Raw genomic sequence first — 24,856 nt, 5'->3', positions numbered from 1 at the left:
CCACAGATTGCCGGTCTGTGGAAACATTTTTATTTTATTTATAAAGCCATGCCACTTTTACCAAAGATTTTGGTTTGCTATTTTGATGAGAATATAATTTTTCTTTAAATGACCACATAAGAATATCTGTTTCCTCTGCATCCCCAACCCTCAAAAAAATATCACAGCATTACTTTCATCCTATGGATTTTGCAGACAAGCAAGGTGCAGATCTGACATTCTCTGAGGTTTATACTATGTAATAAATTACTGGATGCAATGTCTAGTTAAAGGAAAACTATGCCCCCAAACAATGTAGGTCTCTATAAAAAGATATCACATAAAACAGCTCATTATATTTAAGGAAAACTATTTCCCCAGAATACTTAAGCAACAGAGTTGGATATATTGTTTTACCTCTTTTCCCTTGAGCCACCATTTTGTGATGGGCTGTGTGCTCTCTCAGAGATCACCTGACAGGAAATAATGCAACTCTAACTGGAACAGGAAATAGTGTGGGAGTACCAGACAGAACTTTGCCTAATAATTGGCTGATGGGGCCTATCAGGTATGTGTGCCCTGACTTGTTTGAGTGCACTGTGAATCCTATGATCTAAGGGGTCCGCCCTTAGTACTTAAAATGGCAATTCTCTATTTAGGATTACCCAATAGCACTTACTACTAAAAAAAAAAAAGCATATTTTTAAGAAAATGGTTTATTTAGATGAAGCAGGGTTTTACATATGAGCTGTTTTCTGCATTCCATTTTTATAAAGACCTACATTGTTCTGGTTTATAGTGTTCCTTTAACCAGAACATAGTTTAGCTCACATTAAGTGACCTATAAAGAATCTCGCCAAACTGGAATATATATATATCAGTAAATATTGCCCTTCTCCAATAAGCCACCATTTTGGTGAAGTCACCAAATAAACTTTTCCTTCCCTGATACGCCCACGTGGGCAATGTTAGATTGATCTGATTGTTTGGCCTGAAGGCCACTTTGACAGGATGTAGGCTGTTGGGGCAAGGAGTGCATCAAAGAGTCAACATTGTCTTTGCCCCAAAAGGATTTTTAAACCTGGACAATCGACAACTGCCTGATCCCATCTGAAAGCTCCATACATGGGCTGATAAGCTGACAACTCTGTGCAACACAAGTCTGTGTAAGGCCAACTTAACTGTTTAATCTATTTCTTTGGTCGCCACTCACTCTAGCAACTGAGAGGAAGTTTAAATGACTAGTTTTTATATAGACAGGATGTCAGTTCCAGAACTAGGGGTAGGCAAAAAAAGGGAATATGCCTAGGGCGCAACACTGGGGGAAGGGGAGGGGGTTTACTAAGCCTGTACCTCTTCTAGTTCTAGTTCCTGCCTTTGTTTCCCAACTACCGGCCCATTACTATCCTTAAGCACATCGAGCTCCCCCCTTCTCTCATTGTCAGCGTGCATGGGTGCATGTGCGCTGAGTGAGTGAGTGTGTGTGTGTGTGGGGGGGGGGCATAAATTAAACATAAATAATTATAACAGTAAAACCCCAAATCAGTAGCCATTAAATGAGAAGAAAAGTTGTTTTGCCATTTTACTGCCAATAGATTTGCCACATTAGTGCAACCTACAACAATATATTTATTCTGCAGAAAGCTTTACCATACCTGAGTAAACAGCTTTAGAAGCTTTCTCTGTTTGTTAAGATAGCAGCTGCCATTTTAAGTAGCTTCCTGCTGCAGATCTAGCCATTATAGCTTAGATCACACATTCCTAAGGGAGGGGTTGAGGGAGTTCTTAGCATTCTTTTGGGAGTGGAGAGAGGAGAGAATGCACCGACTCTGGCCACAGGAATTAAGGATGTTTCTGAGAGAATAAGTCAGACACTGGGTTGATAAGCTTAATGATATCCATTTCCTCTGATGAGTCCTAAAATGGCAATTTGTTATCTTGCATTAACAGCACAGTGAATAGTTTATCATTTCTCCCCATGACAGGGTTGGAACTAGGGGTAGCCAGGTTGGGGGGGGGGGGGGGGGCTGCAATGTTCGGAGCAAAGTTGTAAATCCAATGACAGGGAAAATAAGGCAGTAAGCAAGTAAGTGACAGGCAGGGCCAGAACAAGTGTGAGTGGCCAAGTATGTGGGTCACTTTGGAGGCAATACTACTTGGCATGGCTTCAGCAATCTGGTGCTGTACTAGGCAAAATTCATCACCATATTTCACTCACTGTACAAATCCTCCCTATAAACACACACACATATACATACAGAACAATACATATACCAGTACCAACACTAAACACTCCTATTCATACACCCAGATACCCAAACAATTTTGGCTCTGCCCTCTATAAACATTTCCCCAGCTAAGATCTTCTCACAATGCCATCTTTACAACTTGTCATCTACTCAACTAACACTTTAAGGGGTGTGCAGAGAACTCTATGTCAAAAGATTTAGCGCAGGCAGGGCAATATAGAACAGGAAAGCGGTCTGAGGGTTAAGAGGGCTGAGTGGGGTACATGGAGAAACTGGAAAAGCAAAGCCTACAGTAATAGACTGGTTCAGAGAAGAATAGACTGAGGAGGAACCAGTTTTAAGGACACATAATGAAGGGGAACTGGGTCAAACATACACAAATTCCAGCTGTTTGACAATGGATATGGGTAACACTTCCCCAAAGGGGGACAGAAAAGAATCAGCTAGTCTAAAGAAAACTGGAAAGGATATGCTTCCAAGTAATATGGGAGGTGGTTCACCAGCTTTACAGTACAGGTTGTGAACAGTGGTGTTGACTGATTGAGCCAACAACAATGGTTTCCCCAACATCTTGCAGGTGGCCACATGCAGGATCCATCATTCAGTGACTGGGAAGTACTATCCTCAGGTCTGGAAGTCAGACCTGACTGATAGGAGGCAGGTATGTTTAGTCCAAGAACTAAATTTAGCCTTTTATGAAAAGGTGTGCTCGTTTGAAAGGGCTGCCAAACAAGTATCTATTTAACCAACTTAGCCTACCAATTGTCCAGAGATTAGATAATAACAGCTCAACAAAAGAGCATTGATTTTTATCTGACCACGTTTTCCAACCTATCTAATATCAGCTACAGCCCTGAAACACCCCAACTGCAGGTACTCTGGTTTCCCCCCACACTCCAAAAACATAGAGGCAGGTTACCTGGCACCTGATAAAACTGCCCCTAGTGTGTGTAAATGTGATAGGGACCTTATATAAACTCCACCAGGGCAGGAATGTATGGTATAACACACCCCAGCACTATATAAATAAGTTCTAATAAACAAAACAAAAATTTATTAGCAAATATCATTGGCCTATCTGTAAAGGTGCCAGACTATTTGTATATTAAGATACAGGCTATGTTTTTGTTAATATCTGCACTTTTTATCACTTTTTCATAACCACATTCCTGTAACTGCTCATAATGTGCCTCTGCTCTCCTGTGGTGCCCTGTGGCACCCCTGCCATTGCTAAGACCTGCTCTCCTAGGCTCCTAACTTCATACCGCCACTGAGACAGGCTTCGAGACGTCGAATTATCCGTGCAGAATGGTGTATCTGCTAAGCACAGCCGACAAGCTGCAGATCACATGCTAATAAATCACAGCACTGCAGCTAGATTTTACCAACCCACACTACCGCTCTGACCTCAATTTTTCTGCTTATTAAGCAATTTCCACAGTAGATTTAAATCACGCTGAAAGCCTACGCTCTGCCAAACTTATGTAAATTCCCCTATTTGAATTTAATCAGCTCTCTGAGCGAAAGTATACAGAAAAACCAGGAGACAGAGAAGCAAGACCACCAGACACCGCAGACTGGACCATCAAATGTATGTAGTCAGGGATATCCAGCTTGCTATGGGGTGCCGTTTGTCCAAAGCACATTTTGTCTACAAAAATACATTCTTTATACAAAAAACAATCCCCAGTACACAGAATTAATGTGTGGGCATATACATTGGTAAAAAATATACAAAAGATATTTTTCTAGTGAAGAATGAGAACAAAAATCTATTTTGTGCACAAAATGAAATTATTATATTACACACTCCATTCTATAAATTTTAACAAGCATTCAATCTCAAAAATCTGTAACATCCATACAACAAAATCAGCTATGTGTAAAGTTACTTACAGAGTGAACAAAACAAAACAAAACTTTGACAAAATATATAATGGTGTAACTGAATAGCATATTCCAGCTAGTTTTTCATAAAATAGATGCTTGTGACAGAAAGTAAGATTCTATAGCACAGAAGTCATTCTATCAACACAATGAATACTCAGTTCCACAAAACTAATAAAATATCCATTCTGTGAAACAGTCAATCAAATTCAATCAATTTACTGGTCTTCCCACTGTTTTAATTTGTCCATAGAGTGTTGACACACACACACAAAAGGATTTGTTTGTAGGATTTGTTTAAGGGCAGTTACAAACAGGGAGAATAGTCGCCCCGCGAAAAATCTTCATTCCCGTGGGTGACTAATCTCCCCGCAATGCCACCGGCAAGAATGTAAATCGCTTGAGGGATGGCATATGCGTCACTGCAATTTGCCAAAGATGCCTTGAGAGGAAACTTCAGGTGACTTCGGCAAATCGCAGCAACGAGTATGCCATCCCACTAGTGCTGGGCGGTATACCGGTAAAAAACGATCACCGTTTTTTTTTTTTGAAACCGATATGAATTTTCTACATACCCCCATACCGGTGTGCGTGAATACTTCCGGGTGCGCGCGTGACGTCAGCGCGCACACTCTACAAAAGCGCCATCGCTAGGACGCATTCAGAGTCGGATACCAATGTGAGCTGTCGGGGGGGTGCCTGGCCAGTAATTATATTTTATGTGAAGGGGATGGGGGGGTGTTATTTATGTGAAGGGGATGGGGTGGGGTGGGGGGTTATATTTATGTGAAGGGGATGGGGGGTGTTTGGGGTGGGGTGGGGTGGGGGTGTGCGGATGGGGGGTGTTTGGGGTGGGGTGTGGGGGGTGTGTGTGCGGATGGGGGGTGTTTGGGGTGGGGGGGGTGTGCGGATGGGGGGTGTTTGGGGTGGGGTGTTTGGGGTGGGGGGTGCGTGCGGATGGGGGGTGGGGGGGGTGCGTGCGGATGGGGGGGTGTTTGGGGTGGGGTGGGGTGGGGGGGTGCGTGCGGATGGGGGGTGGGTGGGCTGCGTGCGGATGGGGGGTGTTTGGGGTGGCGGGGGGGGGTGCGGGTGGCGGGTGTTTGGGGTGGTCACCTAATCATGCATGGGGAAAAAAAAATACCGTCAAATACCGTGATACCGATATAATTTTGAAAAATACCGTGATATAAATTTTTGGTCATACCGCCCAGCACTACATCCCACCGGTGATTTACATTCATGCCAGTGGTATTGTGGGGAGATTAGTCGCCCGCGGCAATAAAGATTTGTTGCGGGGCGACTATTCTCCCCCTCTGTAACTGCCCTAACAAGATGAAAAGCTGCCAGCTCTGCCCCACACGGCTGCATTATCCATAGTGCTGAGGATACTGTCTGGCCTACCATAGAGTGGAATATGCTAGTCAGTTACACCATTATATATTTTGACAAAGTTTTGTTATACATAATTCATTCTGTACCAAATTGGTTCTGCTGTATGGATGTTATACATTTGTGAGACAGAATGCTTGTTAAAATTTACAGAATGCAGTTTGTAATATAATAATATACTTTTGTGCATAAAATTGATTTTATACTCAGAAATATGTCTTTTGTATATTTGTTACCAGTGTATGTATGTATGTATGCATAACTTTATTTATAAAGCGCCACAAGGGTACGCAGCGCTGTACAGTCTTACAGAATACAAAATTACACACAGGGAGGACAAGTGATATAATAAATAAATACAATAAATACATATATATATACATATATATATAAGTGCCATGTGGTATGAGACACAGTAGGAAGGAGGTCCCTGCCCCGTAGAGCTTACAATCTGAGCGGTTGGGCAACATACAGGCTGGAAGGTATACGGCCACACATTCATTCTGTGTACTGGGGATTGTTCTTTGTAAACAGAATGTATTTTTGTAGACAAAATGTACTTCGGACAAACGGCACCCCATAGCTTGCAACTCTCCAGCTGTTGCTGAACTACAATTCTCAGAATTCCTCTGTGAATTGGCATTTAATAAAGGTTAGTGGCCTGCAAGCTGGAATCTCTTGTGCATATATTTAAAATACCTAATAACTATTAATATAATGTGGATTTCTACTACCATAAGGCTGCTCTTCCTTTATATTTGTCTTCAGAATTTTGCTCAGGACACAGGACAATGCCACTATGGCTGGACCAACTCATTACATACCATGTACTACACATATGCAGCACAATGCTCACCATAATGCACAAATATCCTATTTTTTAAAATATGTCCATATCCCATGAAATAAAAAAAATATCTGCTCTGCATTTATAGCCAAGGGTCCCTTAACTGACCAAATAAAACTATTTGTAGGCAGAGAGGGACAGGTGCATGTCTGTGGATGCTTGCTATATATAATGGCCAAGAGAATGTAAGTTGTAGGCTTGTTATCTGCATGTCCCAACCAATAACCTGAGGGTTTCAAATATTGAATGGTACTAGATACTCAACTACTAAGTGGCTAAGAAATGCTGACATTGGGATCCAACCATACTTTTTATTACCGTATATACTCGAGTATAAGCCGATACGAATATAAGCCAAGGTACCTAGTTTTACCCAAGAAAACTGGAAAAAATTATTAACTCGAGTATAAGCCTAGGGTGGGAAATGCAGCAGCTACTGCTAAGTTTCAATAATCAAAATATATTTAAAAAAATATATATATTTAAAAACATTAAAAACATATACCGCACTGATGCCTCAATTACATGAATGTAATTACATTCATTGAGGCATCAGCGGGGTATATGTTTTTAAATATATATTTCAAAGAAAAACAGTTAAACTAGCTCTGTAAGTGGAGAAGAGGGTCAACAAAAACAATATGAGTACTACCCCATGCTCATTGTGCATTGGCAAACTGGCAGCAGACCCAGTTCTGGAGGACACGTAAAGGGAAATAAGTATGGGAGAGGGCCAGGGCACTGGAGGGTCTGGTTGCGGGAGGCCTAATTTGCACACAAAGGACAAAGGGTGCTAGCCTGGAGGGACCCATGGCACCCGACTTGAGTATAAGCCGAGGGTGACTTTTTAAGAACATTTTGGGTGCTAAAAAACTAGGCTTATACTCGAGTATATACAGTATATATCTTTTTATTAAGAGGATAGAGAAGAGAATAAAGAAACTGAATGGAAAAAGGAAAACAGTTTGAAGAGTGGGCCAGCAGTCAGGTATCCCAGGTGGGCCCCTGGCACCCCAGTCCGACATTGTTTAAATGATCTGTGCGTGTTCCTTTAGGTGCAAGTCTTTTGCTGTGTCTATTGACGAAACCCATTGTGGAAGCCCTGTAATTAGCACTACCATCGTGGTCATGGTAGCCCTAGGGTTCCCATGTGTCAGTAGGCACACTTGCATGTGATTCCTTCCAAGCAACTGTATGGGCACTATGGCACTTGGTGCAAATACTCGCGAGTGGGGAGAGTGTTATGCGCATGTACCTTTATGTACTGCAACGACTGCATGCACAAACTGTAGCTACGGTCCTTACTGAGCCCTAGTATAGTCTCCCACGACAATCTGAACTGGCCAGAGAGGTTATAAAAGATATTTAGTGATTAAAAAATTGTAAACTTTTGTAAGAAAGAAAGATAACATTTCTAAATCCAGCATTTTCTGTTTGGTGGCAGATTTACAGTGAGCTGTTACATTGCCCAGTGTAACCCCCTACTGCAGCAGGGTATGTTAGATGTTGTGTGAAATTGAACTAGTTATGTTAAAAAAAATGAAATGACTGTGTGATAACATTTAAATGTACAATTTTCTTTTCAACCAACACCAATTCAACAAATTTCCTTTTAAAAAGTAAATTACATATTACAGTAATTTAATCATTTTTAAGTATTTAAAAATAAACTGAATCAGGTTTAATGACTTGTTTTTTTCCCTTATCGTGATAATTGGTGGCACAGTTGCAAATGTGCATTTATTGGAGAGGATGGGTGTTATGTTTTGCTCATGCCGCAGACACGCTGGTTAAATGAAGCCTAAATGGGGCCTTTTAGTGCTCTACCAATGGGACATCAAATTCAAAAATGTTCATAATGAAATCATTGCATAAAACCCTTTAAAACTGAAAATGTAAATAACTCAGAGGGAAATATTTCAAAATGTAATCCCAATAGAAATTATTATTACTGTATCCTCACTAAAATAATCTGTTATTACAGCGTTCCGTGGCAGTCTCAGAAAAGCCGGCAATAAGACGAGAGTAAGAGAGATAAACCTTTCAATTCCGTGCGCAGGGAAATGTTCATGGCGTATTTATTCTGCACCATCAGTACATAGATCAAGCAAACAGAGGTCTATTTCTAATCAGACTGATGTAAATTGAGGTTGGTGCCCCAGTAAACACGTTCATTTAAATGCATTAATGGAGGCTGTTTGCCAAACGCAGCTAGATACTTCATTTGAATCATTCCTTTGCCGAGACAATTTGAATATTAACTTAGCAAAGGGCCTCAGTGTCATTTTATAGAAGCCTTCTAGTAGCAATGATAATACTAGCGGAAAAAATGAAAGGGGGCATAAGGATAAGTTTTATAAGGCTAAATCATATCATACAGTGCAAGAGAGGGAAGAGAAGAATGGCACAAATGTGGAAAATTATACTATAAATGCCTACACAAATTAAAGGAAAGGCAACACTAAAAAATTTTTAACTAAAAAATCTATTCTACCCTCCCCCAATAATTGCCCTATCCTGAAAACCATTTGTTATTTTGAGTGCTTTAGTAGAAAATACCTGTAAAAAACTTGGCTTCCTGTCATTTGAACAAAGGCGATATGGCGATGCCGGGGAAAGTATCAGGAGATGCATCAACTATGCGGCGATCGATTGATCGAGCCTAGCCTGACTTCTGTATAGGAAGGAAGCAGGCTAGGCTCGATCAATCGATCGCCGCATAGTTGATGCATCTCCTGATACTTTCCCTGCATCACCGTATCGCCTTTGTTCAAATGACAGGAAGCCAAGTTTAGAAGGTATTTTCTTCCAAAGCATTCAAAATAACAAATGGTTTTCAGGATAGGGCAATTATTGGGGGAGGGTGGAATAGATTTTTAGTTAAAAAATTTTAGTGTTACTTTTCCTTTAAAAGGGAAGCTTTAGGGATTGGTAACAGCTGATAATGATAGCAGCTATTGGTAGCTTATATCTGATAGACACTCCCTGCATTTCCAGAAAGGAGTATAGATTAAGTTGTGGTTTGTTCAGGGACATATGGAACAGATAATAAGATAACTTCAAGCTGTAATGGACAGTTCTTCTTCTATGAATCACTAAATAAAAACTTGACATATATCCACATTACAAGAAACTTAAAGGAGAAGGAAAGGCATTTTCACAGGGAGGTGGTGTGTCAAAATATTAAAGGAATACTGTCACTGGAAAACATGTTTGGTTTTTTTTCAAAACATATAAGTTAATAGAGTTTCTCCAGCAGAATACTGCATTGAAATCTGTTTTTAAAAACACAGTTTTTTTATATTTAATTTTGAAATTTCACATGGGGCTAGCCATATTTTTTTTATTTCCCAGGGTGCCACAGCCATGTGACCTGTGCTCTGATAAACTTCAGTCACACTTTACTGCTGAGCTGCAAGTTGGAGTGACATCCCCCCCTCCCAGCAGCCGATCAGCAGAACAATGGGAGCAAGATAGCAGCTCCCAGTAGATATCAGAATAGCACTCAATAGTAAGAAATCCAAGTCCCACTTGCAACTTATCCAGTTACATGGAAATAGGAGAAACAATAGGTTACCCCCCCCCCCCACCCCAGTGAATATAACTGCTTACATGAGACCCCAGGCCACTGCTCCTGTTTGCTGAAACCTGCACTGGCCTGGGTAACTCCTGTAGGAGAACCACATTGCAATATTCTTCCTGTTCTTGGATCTTATCTATGGCCCTGGTTTTTTTGCTTCTAAGAGTGAAGACACAAGGAGCTACTTAGTAGCAGCTACTTGTCAGAGTTACTAAATGCCAGAAAATACTGTGCCATAGACAATACTGAGAATTGCCTCTGCTACAACAACATGTAGAGACAATTATCGGTAAATGATTGCTCTGACAGCCTGCACAGCTCCACTTATAATCCGATCAGTGGCCCGAGGGCTCAACGATCAGATCAGGTGAAAGATCTGCCCATTTGGCGACTTTGCCAAGCCAGTGTTTGTACAGATGTATGGCCAGCTTAAGTTTTGCTTTTCATTCTACTGCACATACGCACCAAGATCAGTGCCACAGAGAGGATCCAGGAACAAAAAGAAGATTGTGCACCTACAGTAGGACCTGTTCCCAAGCAGTTTTCAACAAATGGCATAACCGGTGTGGAGCCTCAAGTAAGCGATTATAATCACTGGGGGGTAGCTAACACTTTGGCATGCTCCACAGAAATTGGCATTTGATTTGGAGAATATTCAGCACATCACAGCAGCTTGTCCTCCAAACAATTACCATTATACTTATATTTATTTTCACACCCATTTACATAGATTATTATATGTCTACACAGCCCCAGTGGAGCTTAAAATCTACACTCAGTAGGGTCAATTTTATTAGGAGCCAATTAACCTGCCTGTTTAAGTAATGTAGAAAGAAACTGGAGTACTTGGAGGAAACCCATATAAAAGCACGGAGAACATACAAACTCTAGCAGGTAGTGCCCTAGTAATAGTCTCAGTCTAGGTAATGGTCCATTGTGTAACACAAAGTTTCAATGACTGAATCTTCCAAGCTAGTGTTATTTGGGAGTCCGATCCTGTTGACTCACAAGCAAATTTTGAAAACTTATTGAGGGATACATCCTAGAGCAGAGGTTTCTTTTTTATAGACTTTTTCGGTTGTAACTGTGGCATAACAATAAACAAAGCAGAACCCGCAGCCACAGGGGCCCCCGGACAACATTTCATTGTAAATGACATATCATTAACACGGTATAATAATTGTTAGATAAGGTTAGGGGTGTCCAATCTGTGGCATGCCACCTACTGGTAGGATGCTCTAAGCTGCAGTTTAAAGATAGTTTACCTGCATGACCTTCTGCTGAATCTCATCTAGCTGAGTGCGCTTGCTTCGCTGACGGCAGACTTCTTGATACCTTGTATACTGCTCACGAAGGGAATCGAGTAACTTCATGACCTGAGGCTGAGCCAGAAGCTCATCATCCATCGGAGACCAAGAAACTCCTCCGTCTGAGCCATTGAAACGGCGTTGCTGCAGTTCTGATAACAGCTCATGACCTGGAGAGATTGAGTTTAAAAAAAAAGTGAATGTGGTCAAAAAAAAAAGAAGACCTATCTAGTCTGCCAAGAGACAAATATTAATGCAAAAATATTAAATGCAGCATCTAACTTTTGTTAAAAATTGCAATTTTTTTTTAATACACCAGTAATTACAAATGGGGTCTTTATTTGTTTCCATGAATGAGGTGGTTTCAAAAGCATATAAAACCTCTGCTGGTATTATCTCATTCTCTGTCAGGATATCAAAAAAGTAAATGAATATAATCACGTATTTGCTCTGTTTATCTATTGCTAAGCCCAAGAATACAAGGCATTATTTCCCAACTGTTTACATGGCCCTAATTCCACATATTTATCATTAGATTTCCAATGGTAAACACAAAAAGAAACCCCTTACCTGTCTGTAAAACAGTCTCTGGGTCAACAGATGGGAGATAATTGAAATCCACTGACCTTGAAATAATAAAAAAATCATTAATAACAGCGGTAACAAATTTAAAAGCACAATATAATATCCATGAAAGATATTTATTTATGAAAGTTATGAAAGTGATACTGTCATAAACACAACAAAGCTATATACACATAAGGTTGTATTGTTTAGCTACCTGTAAATCTATCATCTTGTGCAAATAGGAATAATGGCAATGACCTTAGTAAATAAATGTAATATTAATTTGAGTTTGTATACATTTTGTTGCAAGTTCTGAATATGAAACTGCATGTAACCAGCTGTATGTATGACCTTGTTTTCTCTCAAACACAGGCTATAGCAGATTGCTGGCTCATTACAAAAAAAGAAAGTCAGGCTAACTGGATATCAAATTGTGATTTATAGGTTGACTGTCTGACAGTGAAATGCGCTGGTCAACTACTTTTGTTTATTGGCAAATTCTAAAATTAGCCTTTAGGTTGATAAAAACAAACATTCTACTCTTGAAAAACTAAAATGAGAAAACATGAGAAAGCAAACAAAACTGTGGTTAGTAGCAAGGGCCTAATTGTTTTGTGCAGGGAGGTCATAAGTGGTATCCACAACATGTTACTACCTTGCTTACAGTATTCCCCAAAGCTTGGAAGGCCCTCTCAAAGGAAACTAAGGTAGTACAATATGTCTATTATACTACACACATCCTTATTAAGGCATGCAATATGTCTATTATACTACACACATCCCTATTAAGGCATGCAATATGTCTATTATACTACACACATCCCTATTAAGGCATGCAATATGTCTATTATACTACACACATCCTTATTAAGGCATGGAATATGTCTATTATACTACACACATCCATAAGGCATGCAATATGTCTATTATACTACACACATCCTTATTAAGGCATGCAATATGTCTATTATACTACACACATCCTTATTAAGGCATGCAATATGTCTATTATACTACACACATCCATAAGGCATGCAATATGTCTATTATACTACACACATCCCTATTAAGGCATGCAATATTGTCTATTATACTACACACATCCCTAATGGCCAAACACAGCTACCAATATTACCCTGTTTAAATATTTTATCTTTCTTTGCCTTCAAGAAGCAAGAACAAAAGAGGCCCTAGTTGGCACCTGTTGCTCAATGAATTCTACATTCAAATAGGTATGCAATGAATAGAGGTTATTAGAGGTGCGCATGGAGCGTGACCAGCTAATTAAACAGAACATAGTGAAAACCATTTAAAATAGATAAACTCAATTAGTATCAGCCTTCTGGGTGACAGTCTCTATACAGTATGTGGTATGCAATGGAGGGGATTAGAATTTGGGTGCAAATTACTGACAGTGGGTGACAGCACAAATACTGCAAGTGACTGGATCAGGGGAGGTTAATTCAGGGAGACTCCCAATAAAAACAGTTAAGTTGACAAGTCTAAATCTGACTTATCAGTACACTGTGGAACCTGCAGTATGCACCAAACTGTGTAATATCCATAAGGCTACCTTGTGCACTGATTTGATTAGATATGCAACAAATCGGTCTGTGTTGCGCTTTGCATAATGGAAGCAGCATTCTTGTGCTGTTTTCACTTGGCCTGGCCCTGTTCGCTGCTTTAGAACTTCAGGGCATATCCTTAAATAGCCACAAATGCTGTATTACTGCAGTGAGGATTGTATGAACAACACTGCATTTACAAAGTTTGTCTTCTATGCAAACATTGGTTTGTATTTAACATAATCGCACAGAAGTAAAAACATAATTTAACATCTGTGAAGCCTTTTCATTTGGCAGAGTTATTTTCCATCACTCATTTCTGTCACGTGACAGTGTCCTTTCTCATGCAAGAACAATGTGACTGTCACTTAAAAGGTAAAATGGCTGGTTTCCAAATTCTCCTGCCGGCCGCGTACACAGAATGCGTACACTCTGACAGTAGCATTGTGGTGAGCGAGGCACAGGGCGGGAACAATAAGTCAATTTCACAAACCAATCCACACACCTCTCCTTTTCGTTCTGGCTTCCCTTATCGCTTCCATTGTTGATAACAGCAAGCTCGTCCAGCAGCGACGTGGATTCCTTTGTGAACTTCTCAAATACCTGAGATGCAGAAGCAAAACACTATTATCGCACACAATGGGAGAATTTGTATAAAGCAGTGCACCATGAATACTAATGATGTAACATGAAAGTTTTGGTGTGACATAATTACGAACCCTTTTTAACACATTACATTAAATGTATCCCCCAAAGACACAAAGTATTAGTGAGGAACCCATCGTCTTTAAAGGGTAACTAAAGACCTAAAACCTCCTTAAAGGTGGTGTTCGCCTTTTTGTTAACTTTGAGTATGTTAAAGTGACAACGGAAGTGGTGTTATATGCAAGTAGTGGGTGGCTGTGGCACGCAGAAAAGCCGAGAATTATAGACTTTACAACAGCATTTAAACAGATCTGGCCTTTCTTCCTGATTATAATCCAGCTTGTTGGACAGAGATCAGCTGGATCAAATAGTTGGACCAGCACCTTTCCATTTTTTATTACAATTCTCACAGGCAGCTGTGCACATAATGTCATCCAACCGCCAGAGCTGGAAGGAACTGAAGCATGCCGCAACCTGGGTTCAGTCTGCCCAAGTCTAGTTGCATACCCAGTCATCTAATAAAGTTGTATGGCAGTCACTTGGTCATGAGACATTTTTCTTTAAAGGACAACTTGAAGCTCAGTCAAAAAAAGACTTCTGTACCGGGCCAAAGGTGCCACAGCTCTTCAGCAGTAAAAATCTGGGCCTTTGAAGATACCCTCCATGTCTCCCCATACTCTATTCTGGTCATTTGCATCACAAGCTCTGGTATGATTTTAGTAGTTGGAGTTTAAGGTTAATGGTTATATTATACATGCAACAGAAAATTCATAATACAAACCTGGTGAATAATATTAAGATTAACAGTGACAGCATAAAAACCAGGACTGTTTGTTGTAAAACTTATTATCCCCGTAGCATGAGGAACTGTGACAGATATGACCTAATTATTAATGACTCCCAAATTCAGCTTCTTGCCAGCTTAGGGCACAATGAGCATGTGCAGTGCCACTGACAATCAAAAGATGCTCTAACAAGATTCAAGATGGGGAGCTGTTGTACAGAGTTTTGATTGCATGAAACACTGCTGTTACAGGTCTAATGACTCCTGGACTCATTTAGTATGAGCAGTATATAAACTACAATATTTTTGAGCCACAGTCCTTTTTTAAGGTTTCGTTGGATCACAGGACATAACCCACTACAGGCAACTCTTACTGGAATCAGAATAAACAAGATATCACTGAGCGCATCTTCCTAGGAGAAGACAGTGGCATAATCAGAAGTTACTGGACCCCGCAGCAAAATGATTTTAGCCCCTCCTACACCATACACTTTAGTAAATAGGACCCTGATCAGTCAGAGGGTCAGTTTTATCTATAGTGACATAACTTTATTACTGGCTGCGCTGCTGTAATCTGTTCAAGCTAGATGGTTAGCTGCACTTACATATCTTCTTGGAGCTAGATGGCGCTCCTCGATTGCACTTAGGATAGAAGTCTATCAGCTTCCACCCTGTCTGACAAAAGCGCTAATTGAGCATTGAAACATTACAGTAAATAAAAGTCTTGTAAGTATCACAACAGTCTGTAACAGTTTGTAACCTTTAGCCCTACAGAAAGTGCCCCCCCCTCCAATTAAAGTGCACAGTGTGCATTAGTAGGAAAGACAAGAGGCAGATTTAAAGGGGCATTTAGAATGCAAATGGTTTCACTGTGGAAATTTGTAAATCAGCTCTACCAGTTCAAGTGCCACAAGAGAACAGCTAAATATTCTCTCTTTTCAAAAGGGTGTGTGTCTGCTTATTTTGTGTTCAACATAATATAAAATAAAGAGTACCATAAAAAAAATATATATTTTTTAATATATGACTAGGAACTGCCATATACATGGCATTTGAAAAGACAGAGCTGAGCAATCTATTTCTTACCACTTGAGGGCAATGTTTTACTCTATATATATATATGAAGACCAGCATAGCAAAGTTGCTTATTTTCCTACACTAGAAAGCCATTATGCAGAGTAGGAACCTCCTGGGCATAGAGTAAGATCATGTTCTCATACTTAAATGTCTATTTAATGGGAAATAAATGTAAAACACAACACTATTTATAAATCTGGTATATTTTCCCTTCATTACTGTTTATCTGTGTAGAACCAACAGTTTTACCTAGCACTAAATAATAACAGGGGGATACACTGGCTAAAAATTAGACACAGATATTTTTTTTCAATCTAACATAAAATAAATAGCGTATTTCTAGATTCCATCCATCTGCTTAAGATCTTAGTATAAGAGGCCAGTTCCCTATCAGACACCGCACAGCATAAATATTGATCATATAAGGCCATTGTTGGTAGTTGAGTCACATATGTGTGGCCCTGGCCTATGAGCTATTTTCCTGTTGGCTGTAACAATGGCATACAGGTGGCATTTCAAACCTAGAGAGGAAGGTACATGTACTTACTAGTCTTTTATTCAGCCAGTCCATATGGTCATAGGTTAGGCTCCCACCAAATTCTTCAGTCAGTTGGTTAGGTTCTATGTACCTTGTTAGTTTGTTTCCAGATACTAAGATCACCTGTGGGACAGAGGGAAAACATGTATGAGTAAGGCAAGTAACTCTCATTGCATCACTTCTGTATATGTTTCTTTATATAGTGCTACTTGAATATGTAGCGTTGTATCTTTCAAAGAATGCCTTTAATTGCCATAAAACATAGTGCCAGTGCTGAGAGAGAGAGAGAGAGAGAGAGAGAATTCCAAGTGGTAGAATTTGAGTTTAGCTTTGAAAAGGCTGATGGCAAGTGGCGATACATGGACCCTTCAGGTAACCTCCCACCACTCCAACCAATTGGCCAAACTGATGGAAAGTGTGCGAGAGGTCACCAAATGGCTGCATTTTTATTGCCCTGATCATTTGGGGCTGTTTGTGCTTCCTCTTCACCTCCTTTTATACCAAACACTATGCACTGGCTGATATTTAGCATTATCCAATAGCACATGCTACTAAAAAAAGTATATTTTTATGAAAATGGTTTATTTAGATGAAGCAGGGTTTTACATATGAGCTTGTTTATACAATATATCTTTATAGAGACCTACATAGTTTGGGGGTTTAGGTTTCTTTTAATGCAAGAGGCTAATGGCACTGCTCCCTGCAGCAAGCCCCAAATTTTTGATCCGCTCTCGCTGCAGAAATCGGCAGGCCTAAGGGGTATGCTTTTGCATTACTTATTCTTTAGCATTTGCATCCCTGGGTTAAATAAATCAGCCCATGTATGTTCTTCCCATGACTGTGTGGGTTTCCTTAATGTACTCCAGTTACCTTCCACACTCCAAAGTCATACAGGCATGTTAATTGACATTGATAAGATTAACCATAGAGTGGTTAATTACATGTTACTTTCCTTTAAAGCATATGGGCCCGAAGGTACCATAGGTTCCCAATTTCCCAGCAGCCCAAGGTCAGGTAGTTCAAAATCCCCGCTCTAATAGGTAAATATTTAGTATATGAAGTTAATAAAGGTTTTGAAACTCATTGCAATCAGGCATTTATATTCCTAAGGCACACATCTAGCAGTACAACATCTTGCTGGCTGTCAGCCATAGAATTTGATTAAACCCACTCTACTAGATATCGCTGGCAAACCAATTCTCCATACACAGAAAATATCATCAAAATTTAAATGAATTTCATACTTTCATTGCTTTGCAAACTCAGGAAGCTCTTAGGGCGTCTTCAGATGACAATACCATTTATCCATGAAAAGGCATTTACATGTTTAATAAAACAAAATATTAGCACAAATGCACAATTCGAAGATACGGCTGGAAATAAGAAAGACTAAATGTGACAGATTTTGCGCTACTGGTTCTGTAATTAGTGATGAGGAGTGTGGATACTCTATATACAGCTCTATATAAACAGGAGAAACACAATAGAAATGGTCTCCAAGCAAAATCAATGGGAAACCTGGGGTGTCAATTTGCCCAGGAGAAATGTAATAAAAAAGTCCAAAGTCCACAAAGTCCATCTAGTACCCCTTAGCAACCAATCAGTGGAGTGTTTGTGCAGAACATTCAGTAAATTCTACCTGCTAGTTGGTTGCTATGGGTAAATATAATTTTAAACATAGTGATCATGCACTGTAGAAATAATAGACAGTTGGCATTAGGTTGACACATCCACAAGCCCCCCCAAAAAGTTACAAAATGTGACCTCAAAACCAGAAGCCTTCCATGCTTTGTGCCTACAGGGGCACCTAAGGTTCAAGTCTGGTATACAGTATGTGCTATGGGTCAAGTTGCAAACTTTATAAGATTACCCTGGAATTTTCAGAAGATTATTACATAAATGCTTTACACAAGCATTGCAGGTGTTGGTGGGTGAACACTACATTGGCAGGGGCCAATTACAGTGGTTTTGATTATTGATACACCAACCTAAGGATTCAGTATAGAATTTTGCCAAATCTCAGTGCTTTTTTTTTTTTTTGCATAATTCAGATAAATCCAGAGAACCAGGCCAAGTCCTTGTTTTCATTCACCTTCATTAGGATGACATAAAGTGATATTTGGATTCTGTGAGCTAAGGGTTCAAGAGAGAGCAAAAAGTATTGTTGAAACTAGTACAGCCTTGTCCTAGAAAGTGAGATCTGACTGGCTGGTCCCTGATGGCTTGAAAATTGTTTACAAATGTTGATACTCAAGAACAGGGATCCCCAAACTTTCTTACTTATAAGCCACACACAGATGTACAAAGTTTTGGTGAGTCACACAAGCATAAAAAGTCACTACTTAGTGGGCTGGTGGGGGGCTGTTTGGGCCTCTGTGTACTTGAAATGCCAGGGCCTAATTTGAATCCCAGTCTGGGCAAGAGGTTCAATTTTGGCCCCATGTGATTAAAGCAATGATGCATTGTTTTGAACAGTTCTGATTATTTTATCTCTTCCCAGTGATTTTTATACCAGTGTAAATGTGGAATGGCTAAAACCCACTAATTTTACAAATTCAGTTGGTCTATTCTTTTTCCTTAGGTATCAGTACTACTGATGTTTCCTGCATATGCAGGGGGTATAATGGTTGTTTCAAAATAAATCTAAAAAAAGGCAGTTTTATTCCGTCATGTACTCCCTGCGTAGCTGGTTTCCTAATATAAGACAAATTTATTTCACTTCTGTAAAAAGGCGGCTGTGTCACACTTTCCTGGAAACACTGATCACAGTTGTTATTGCTCATTGTTTTTCTTTCAATTATTTCTGCATATGATTTCCTTTGCCTTCACAGGGGGGGAGCACGGGTCCTGTAATCACTGCACTACTGCACCTTTGTGACATTTTCAAAGGAGGGGAAAATGGAAAGTATTATGGCTTCCCTGCATTCATTTGGGTGTAATAAAGTGCCACAGGGTCAATTTACTTTACAGGACGTTTGTTAATAATCTGATTGATTTTAATTGCTTTGAACTTCGAAAACAGCAATAATTGCCTCAAGCGTTTCAAGGACACTGAAAATGCCATCAGCATAGAGGGTTTTCATTCTGGAATAGAATTCACTTGCAACATCAAAAAAGCACTGCATTTTAAAGCAGTCATGATGCCAAATCTTCACTAGGAGTGATGAAGAGTTATTTTCATACAAGGTGTGTGACAAAATGAATTCAACTTACCATATTTATCCGAATAAAAGCCGAGGTACCTAATTTTACCTAAGAAAACTGGAAAAACGTATTGACTCGAGTATAAGCCTACTGCTAAGTTTCAATAATCAAAATAAATACCAATAAAATAACATTAATTGAGGCATCAGTGGGGTATATGTTTTTAAATATTTATTTCAAAGAAAAACAGTAAACTAACTCAGTAAGTGGAGAAGAGGGTCAACAAAAACAAAATGAATACTAACCCACGCTCATTGCGCATTAGCAATCTGGCAGCAGACCTGGTCCCGAAGGACACGTAAGGGGGAAAAAAGTATTGTGACTGGGAGCGAGTCAGGGCACTTGAGGGTTTGGTTGCGGGTGGCCTAATCTGCACACAAAGGACAGAGGGTGCTAGTCTGGAGGGACCCATGGCACCCGACTCGAGTATAAGCCGAGGGTTACTTTTTCAGCACGTTTTGGGTACTGAAAAACTAGGCTAATACTCGAGTATATAGTTCGTCTGCAGTTTAAAGCTTCAAAACTGCCCTATTCCCAAACCAATTGATAGCTATAGTACATGAATATTGTTTGAAACCGTTTGGCCATTAGAAAAGTACAGGTATGGGATCCGTTATCTGGAAACCAGTTATCTAGAAAATTCCAAATTAAGGGAAAGCCTTCTCCCATACACTAATTTAATCAAATAATTCACATTTTTAAAACAGATTTCTTTTTTCTCTGTAATAACAGTACCTTGTATTGGATCCCAACTAAGATATAATTAATCCTTACCCAGAGAAACAATTCCACTGGGTTTACTTCATGCTTCAATGAAGTTTTAGTAGATTTGAAGTATAGTGATACCAATTACGGAAAAACCCCTTATCTGAAAAATCCTAAGCCCCAAGAATGCTGTATAACAAGTCCCATACCTGTAGCAATAATCATACAAAGTACAGCATTACATTACACATCTGACTGGCCACCAAGTGAATAAACAGATCTAAGTAAATATGGCCTGTTATAGACTAATGAGATGCATAACAGAACTTGGTGAATAGAAGACTAAAACATAGAGATAACCTACTGATTTTGCTGTAGTACAAAGAAGGGCTACAAACAGGCCTTAAGAAAAACTGCTCTCATCAGACTGAGTGACAGCTTCTGTCCAAGCATTGCCATAAAGGGAATAGTGATGGGTAAAACAGTAATTGGAGGGACAAGATAAAATGAGAGTATCACTAAATAGGGATACAACAGACAGCATTACACCTGTTATTACACTGCCCTGGTAATGCCTTGAGCAATGGGACCTAAAAAGGCCACGAGCTACAATCAACTATTTTGCTGCTGAAAACCAAACAACAGCAGGAGAGCTTTGCACTGTAACCAACTCAATTAGTTCTCCCCTCCTGGGCACTTGCCATTCTCCTCAATAAAAAAAAAAAAAAACTTGACTCGGAAAATGACTAATGTTCATTCAAATGAAAAAAATTATATTATTTTCTCTTAGTGGAACAGTTTCTACTGCAACAGCTTCCTGTCTGCAGCTGATGTAATAACTCCATATAAAATACACCCTCCAGACTGGAGGTAATAAAACCGGGTTCTACATAATCTGCCTTTTTGTGTGTTACTATTACTTCTAACCCAAAACAACCCCAGCAGTATTTTAACACAGGGCTGCCCAACTGGAGGCCCAGGGGACAGATATGGCTCCCATTCTGCTCAAAGACTCCATAGACTTGAAACAAGTGATGACAAGTGATGATATCATGATTTTGATTTAATACGGCCGTTGAACATGCTACATAAGAAATGATCGGACCAGTTAAAGTAATAAGTTGGACAGCACAATTCTAACATTTTAAAATCAGGAGCCCTGTGCTCATAATGTTTAACATTTATCTACGCTTACAACTTAATGTAAAACTACCCTCCTGAACACTTTTACAATCTATTTATTTTAGATTTTTATAATATTAGCATTTTTTGTACTGCTAATATCATGAAGGTGTAACTGGAGCACAGGAAATGCACATTATCTCTCTCTATATTACATATATATACACATATATATATATATATATATATATACACATATATCTATATACACTCACCTAAAGGATTATTAGGAACACCATACTAATACCCTTCTCTGACCTCTAGCATCAACAAGGCATTTTCGCCCACAGGACTGCCGCATACTGGATGTTTATCCCTTTTCACACCATTCTTTGTAAACCCTAGAAATGGTTGTGCGTGAAAATCCCAGTAACTGAGCAGATTGTGAAATACTCAGACTGGCCCGTCTGGCACCAACAACCATGCCACGCTCAAAATTGCTTAAATCACCTTTCTTTCCCATTCTGACATTCAGTTTGGAGTTCAGGAGATTGTCTTGACCAGGACCACACCCCTAAATGCATTGAAGCAACTGCCATGTGATTGGTTGATTAGATAATTGCATTAATGAGAAATTGAACAGGTGTTCCTAATAAACCTTTAGGTGAGTGTATATCTATATATAGTCCCATAAGGCTGATGCCACACCAGGCGTAGGGCTGATTTTTTCGGCAAGCGGAAAAACGCTTGCCGAAAATTCAGCCCTACGCCTGCTACTTGTGCCTGCACCCGAATGAATGGGATACGCTCGGGTGCAGGCACATGTAGCCGATATACGCACGAAAACGCGAGAGAATGCAAAGTCTCGCGTTTTCATGCGTATATCGGCTACATGTGCCTGCACCCGAGCGTATCCCATTCATTCGGGTGCAGGCACAAGTAGCAGGCGTAGGGCTGAATTTTCGGCAAGCGTTTTTCCGCTTGCCGAAAAAATCAGCCCTACGCCTGGTGTGGCATCAGCCTAAGGTAGGCACTCACAAAAATGAAGAATCCGATGCCTGGGTACAGTCCTCAGTTCAATGTATAGATACTTTTATTTTTGTTTGCTCTCTATGTAATAGTTTGATGTTTATTCTTTACACACGTCACACACGTACACACGTACACGTCATTGGTTTTTGTTCCCGCCATTTCACGTATTTCGGTTTGTTCCAAGTGTGTTATGTAACATTGATCAAACGATCGAGTTATAAAGATGGTAATAGGTGCAGTTGGTTCCGGGACTGCATCAACGAGCCGATGCAGTCCCTGATCTGACAACATTTTTTAACCTGCCTGATCGATATCTGCCCGATTTCATGCCAGATATCGGTCGGGCATGCCCGTCGTTGTTGCCCCAACACGTGCCGATAAGCTACCGAATCGGCCGATATCGGCAGCTACAACCGCCCCGTGTATGGCCACCTTAACACCATATTTAAAGCAATAGGTATGAGAATCCACTGTGGCACAGAGCATACCTGTTCTTGTCTTCATATTATAAAAAGCCAGGAAAATACACAAGTGAAATAGTTAATGAAAGAGCGGTTAGCTGCTGTTGTAATTTGCCTTTACTAGTCTCAAATGGGCTGTCGAAAATGCCCAGTAAATGCTGGAAGTATTTGCTAGACATGGCTGCTTTAGTCTGTTTGTTTGCACTGATTTACTGCAGTGTTACCATGATCCTTCAGAAAACAAGGTTCAGTCATCCGATGAGTAACCAGAGCTCAAAGGAATTCATTTCCAATTTCTCTACTACGTGGTAATTCAAAAACTGTAATGTAAAAGACAATATCGTTGGGGCAGGAGCCAAAGATATTAAAATCAGCTTGCAGGAAGAAGAGTTGAATATGAAATAGAAATCCTGGTGTCTGTGGTTAAATGGATATTAATGGGAATTTTTTTCCCCTCAAAACATTTATTTTCTATAAAACATGTCTGTAATCTCATTATATAACTGCAGCGGACACATGACCAAATGAAACACAAGCGGGCTCTGGAAAAGCATGAATCTCTGGGTGTAAACCGTTAATATAAAGGGAATACAATGAGTAAGCTTCCCAGCTCCTCAAAGACCCAACACCAAAGCCCATGAAAAGTAATGTGGGTCAATGCTGCCCAGTGTAGTGAAGAGTGCTCAGATCTATATATTGGGGAGACAAAACAACTGCTCTGTAAGAGAATGGCCAACATAGGAGGGCTACCTCTTTAGGATGAGACTTAGCAGTCTATCTACATTTAAATAAAAAGGGGACACTCCTTTGAAAACAGCAATCTGCATATTTTGCCTTAAGAAGAAGAAAGGTGTGATGCAGGCCATTTATGCCAAACTGGAACAACCCAATCCTAAAAAGAGGAGGGGGCCTGGGACACCACTTGTCAGCAATGCACAATGCCACTTTAATATTCTTACCTCGACAGTCTCACAACAATTCATACATCCAGTCATGTACAATGAAAAATTAAAACTTGCCTAATTGAGAGTCACCGTAACATTGCAACTAGATCACACTTAATTGAATAAGCTCAATAGAAGCATTGTGACTGGATACTGGTGACTGTATTAACCTTAAGGGTTTAAATGCCTGGAAGTTTCCTACCACTTGAACCTATAGTAACCTATAACTATGTAACTGCACTGGAAAAACTTAACACCCATATTAAATGCTTTCTTTAAGCCATGGTTTTTATTGCAGATGAGTTCCAAGGGACCAATATCGGCAGCTACAATCGGCCTGTGTATGGCCACCTTTAGGCATAGAGGCATCAGCACTCACTTTCCACCTCCTTCCTCATCATCTAACTGTGTAGCCAGTACATCTACAAGCTTGCCTTAAAGGAATACTGTCATGGGAAAACATGTTTTTTTCAAAACGCATCAGTTTTCATCCAGGTCATGATAAATAGTATCTAGAAGAATTAAAGGAACAGTAACACCAAAAAATGAAAGTGTATAAAAGTAATTAAAATATAATGTGCTGCTGCCCTGCACTGGTAAAAGTTGTGTGTTTACTTCAGAAAGTCTACTATAGTTTATATAAATAAGCTGCTATGTAGCCATGGAGGCAGCCATTCAAAGGAGAAAAGGCACAGGCACATAGCAGATAACAGATAAAACACTATTGTATTCTACAGAACTTATCTGTTATCTGCTATGTAACCTGTGCCTTTTCTCCTTTTTTCCAGCTTGAATGGCTGCCCCCGGGCTACACAGCAGCTTATTATATAAATTATAGTAGTGTTACTGTAGCAAACACACCAATTTTACCAGTGCAGGGCAACAGGGCATTATATTTTTATTACTTTAAAGCTCTTTCATTTTTTGGTGTTACTGTTCCTTTAAGTCTCATCCGAGTGGCTTGTTCAGGCCCC

At 39.8% G+C, this 24,856-nt stretch overlaps 1 protein-coding gene across 1 annotated transcript in view; it reads right to left on the bottom strand.

The window, feature by feature from the left end:
- Positions 1–24,856, bottom strand: part of sestd1 (SEC14 and spectrin domain containing 1) — a 92,491-nt gene that overhangs the window by 14,668 nt on the left and 52,967 nt on the right. The window contains 4 exon segments of the mRNA NM_001011359.1: positions 11,197–11,408; positions 11,809–11,864; positions 13,876–13,973; positions 16,424–16,537. Coding sequence (NP_001011359.1) covers positions 11,197–11,408; positions 11,809–11,864; positions 13,876–13,973; positions 16,424–16,537 — 480 coding nt within the window.

Source organism: Xenopus tropicalis, chromosome 9, assembly GCF_000004195.4.
Source record: "Xenopus tropicalis strain Nigerian chromosome 9, UCB_Xtro_10.0, whole genome shotgun sequence".
NCBI classification, from domain to species: Eukaryota; Metazoa; Chordata; class Amphibia; order Anura; family Pipidae; genus Xenopus; species Xenopus tropicalis.
This window is presented reverse-complemented; position numbering and strand designations above follow the sequence as displayed.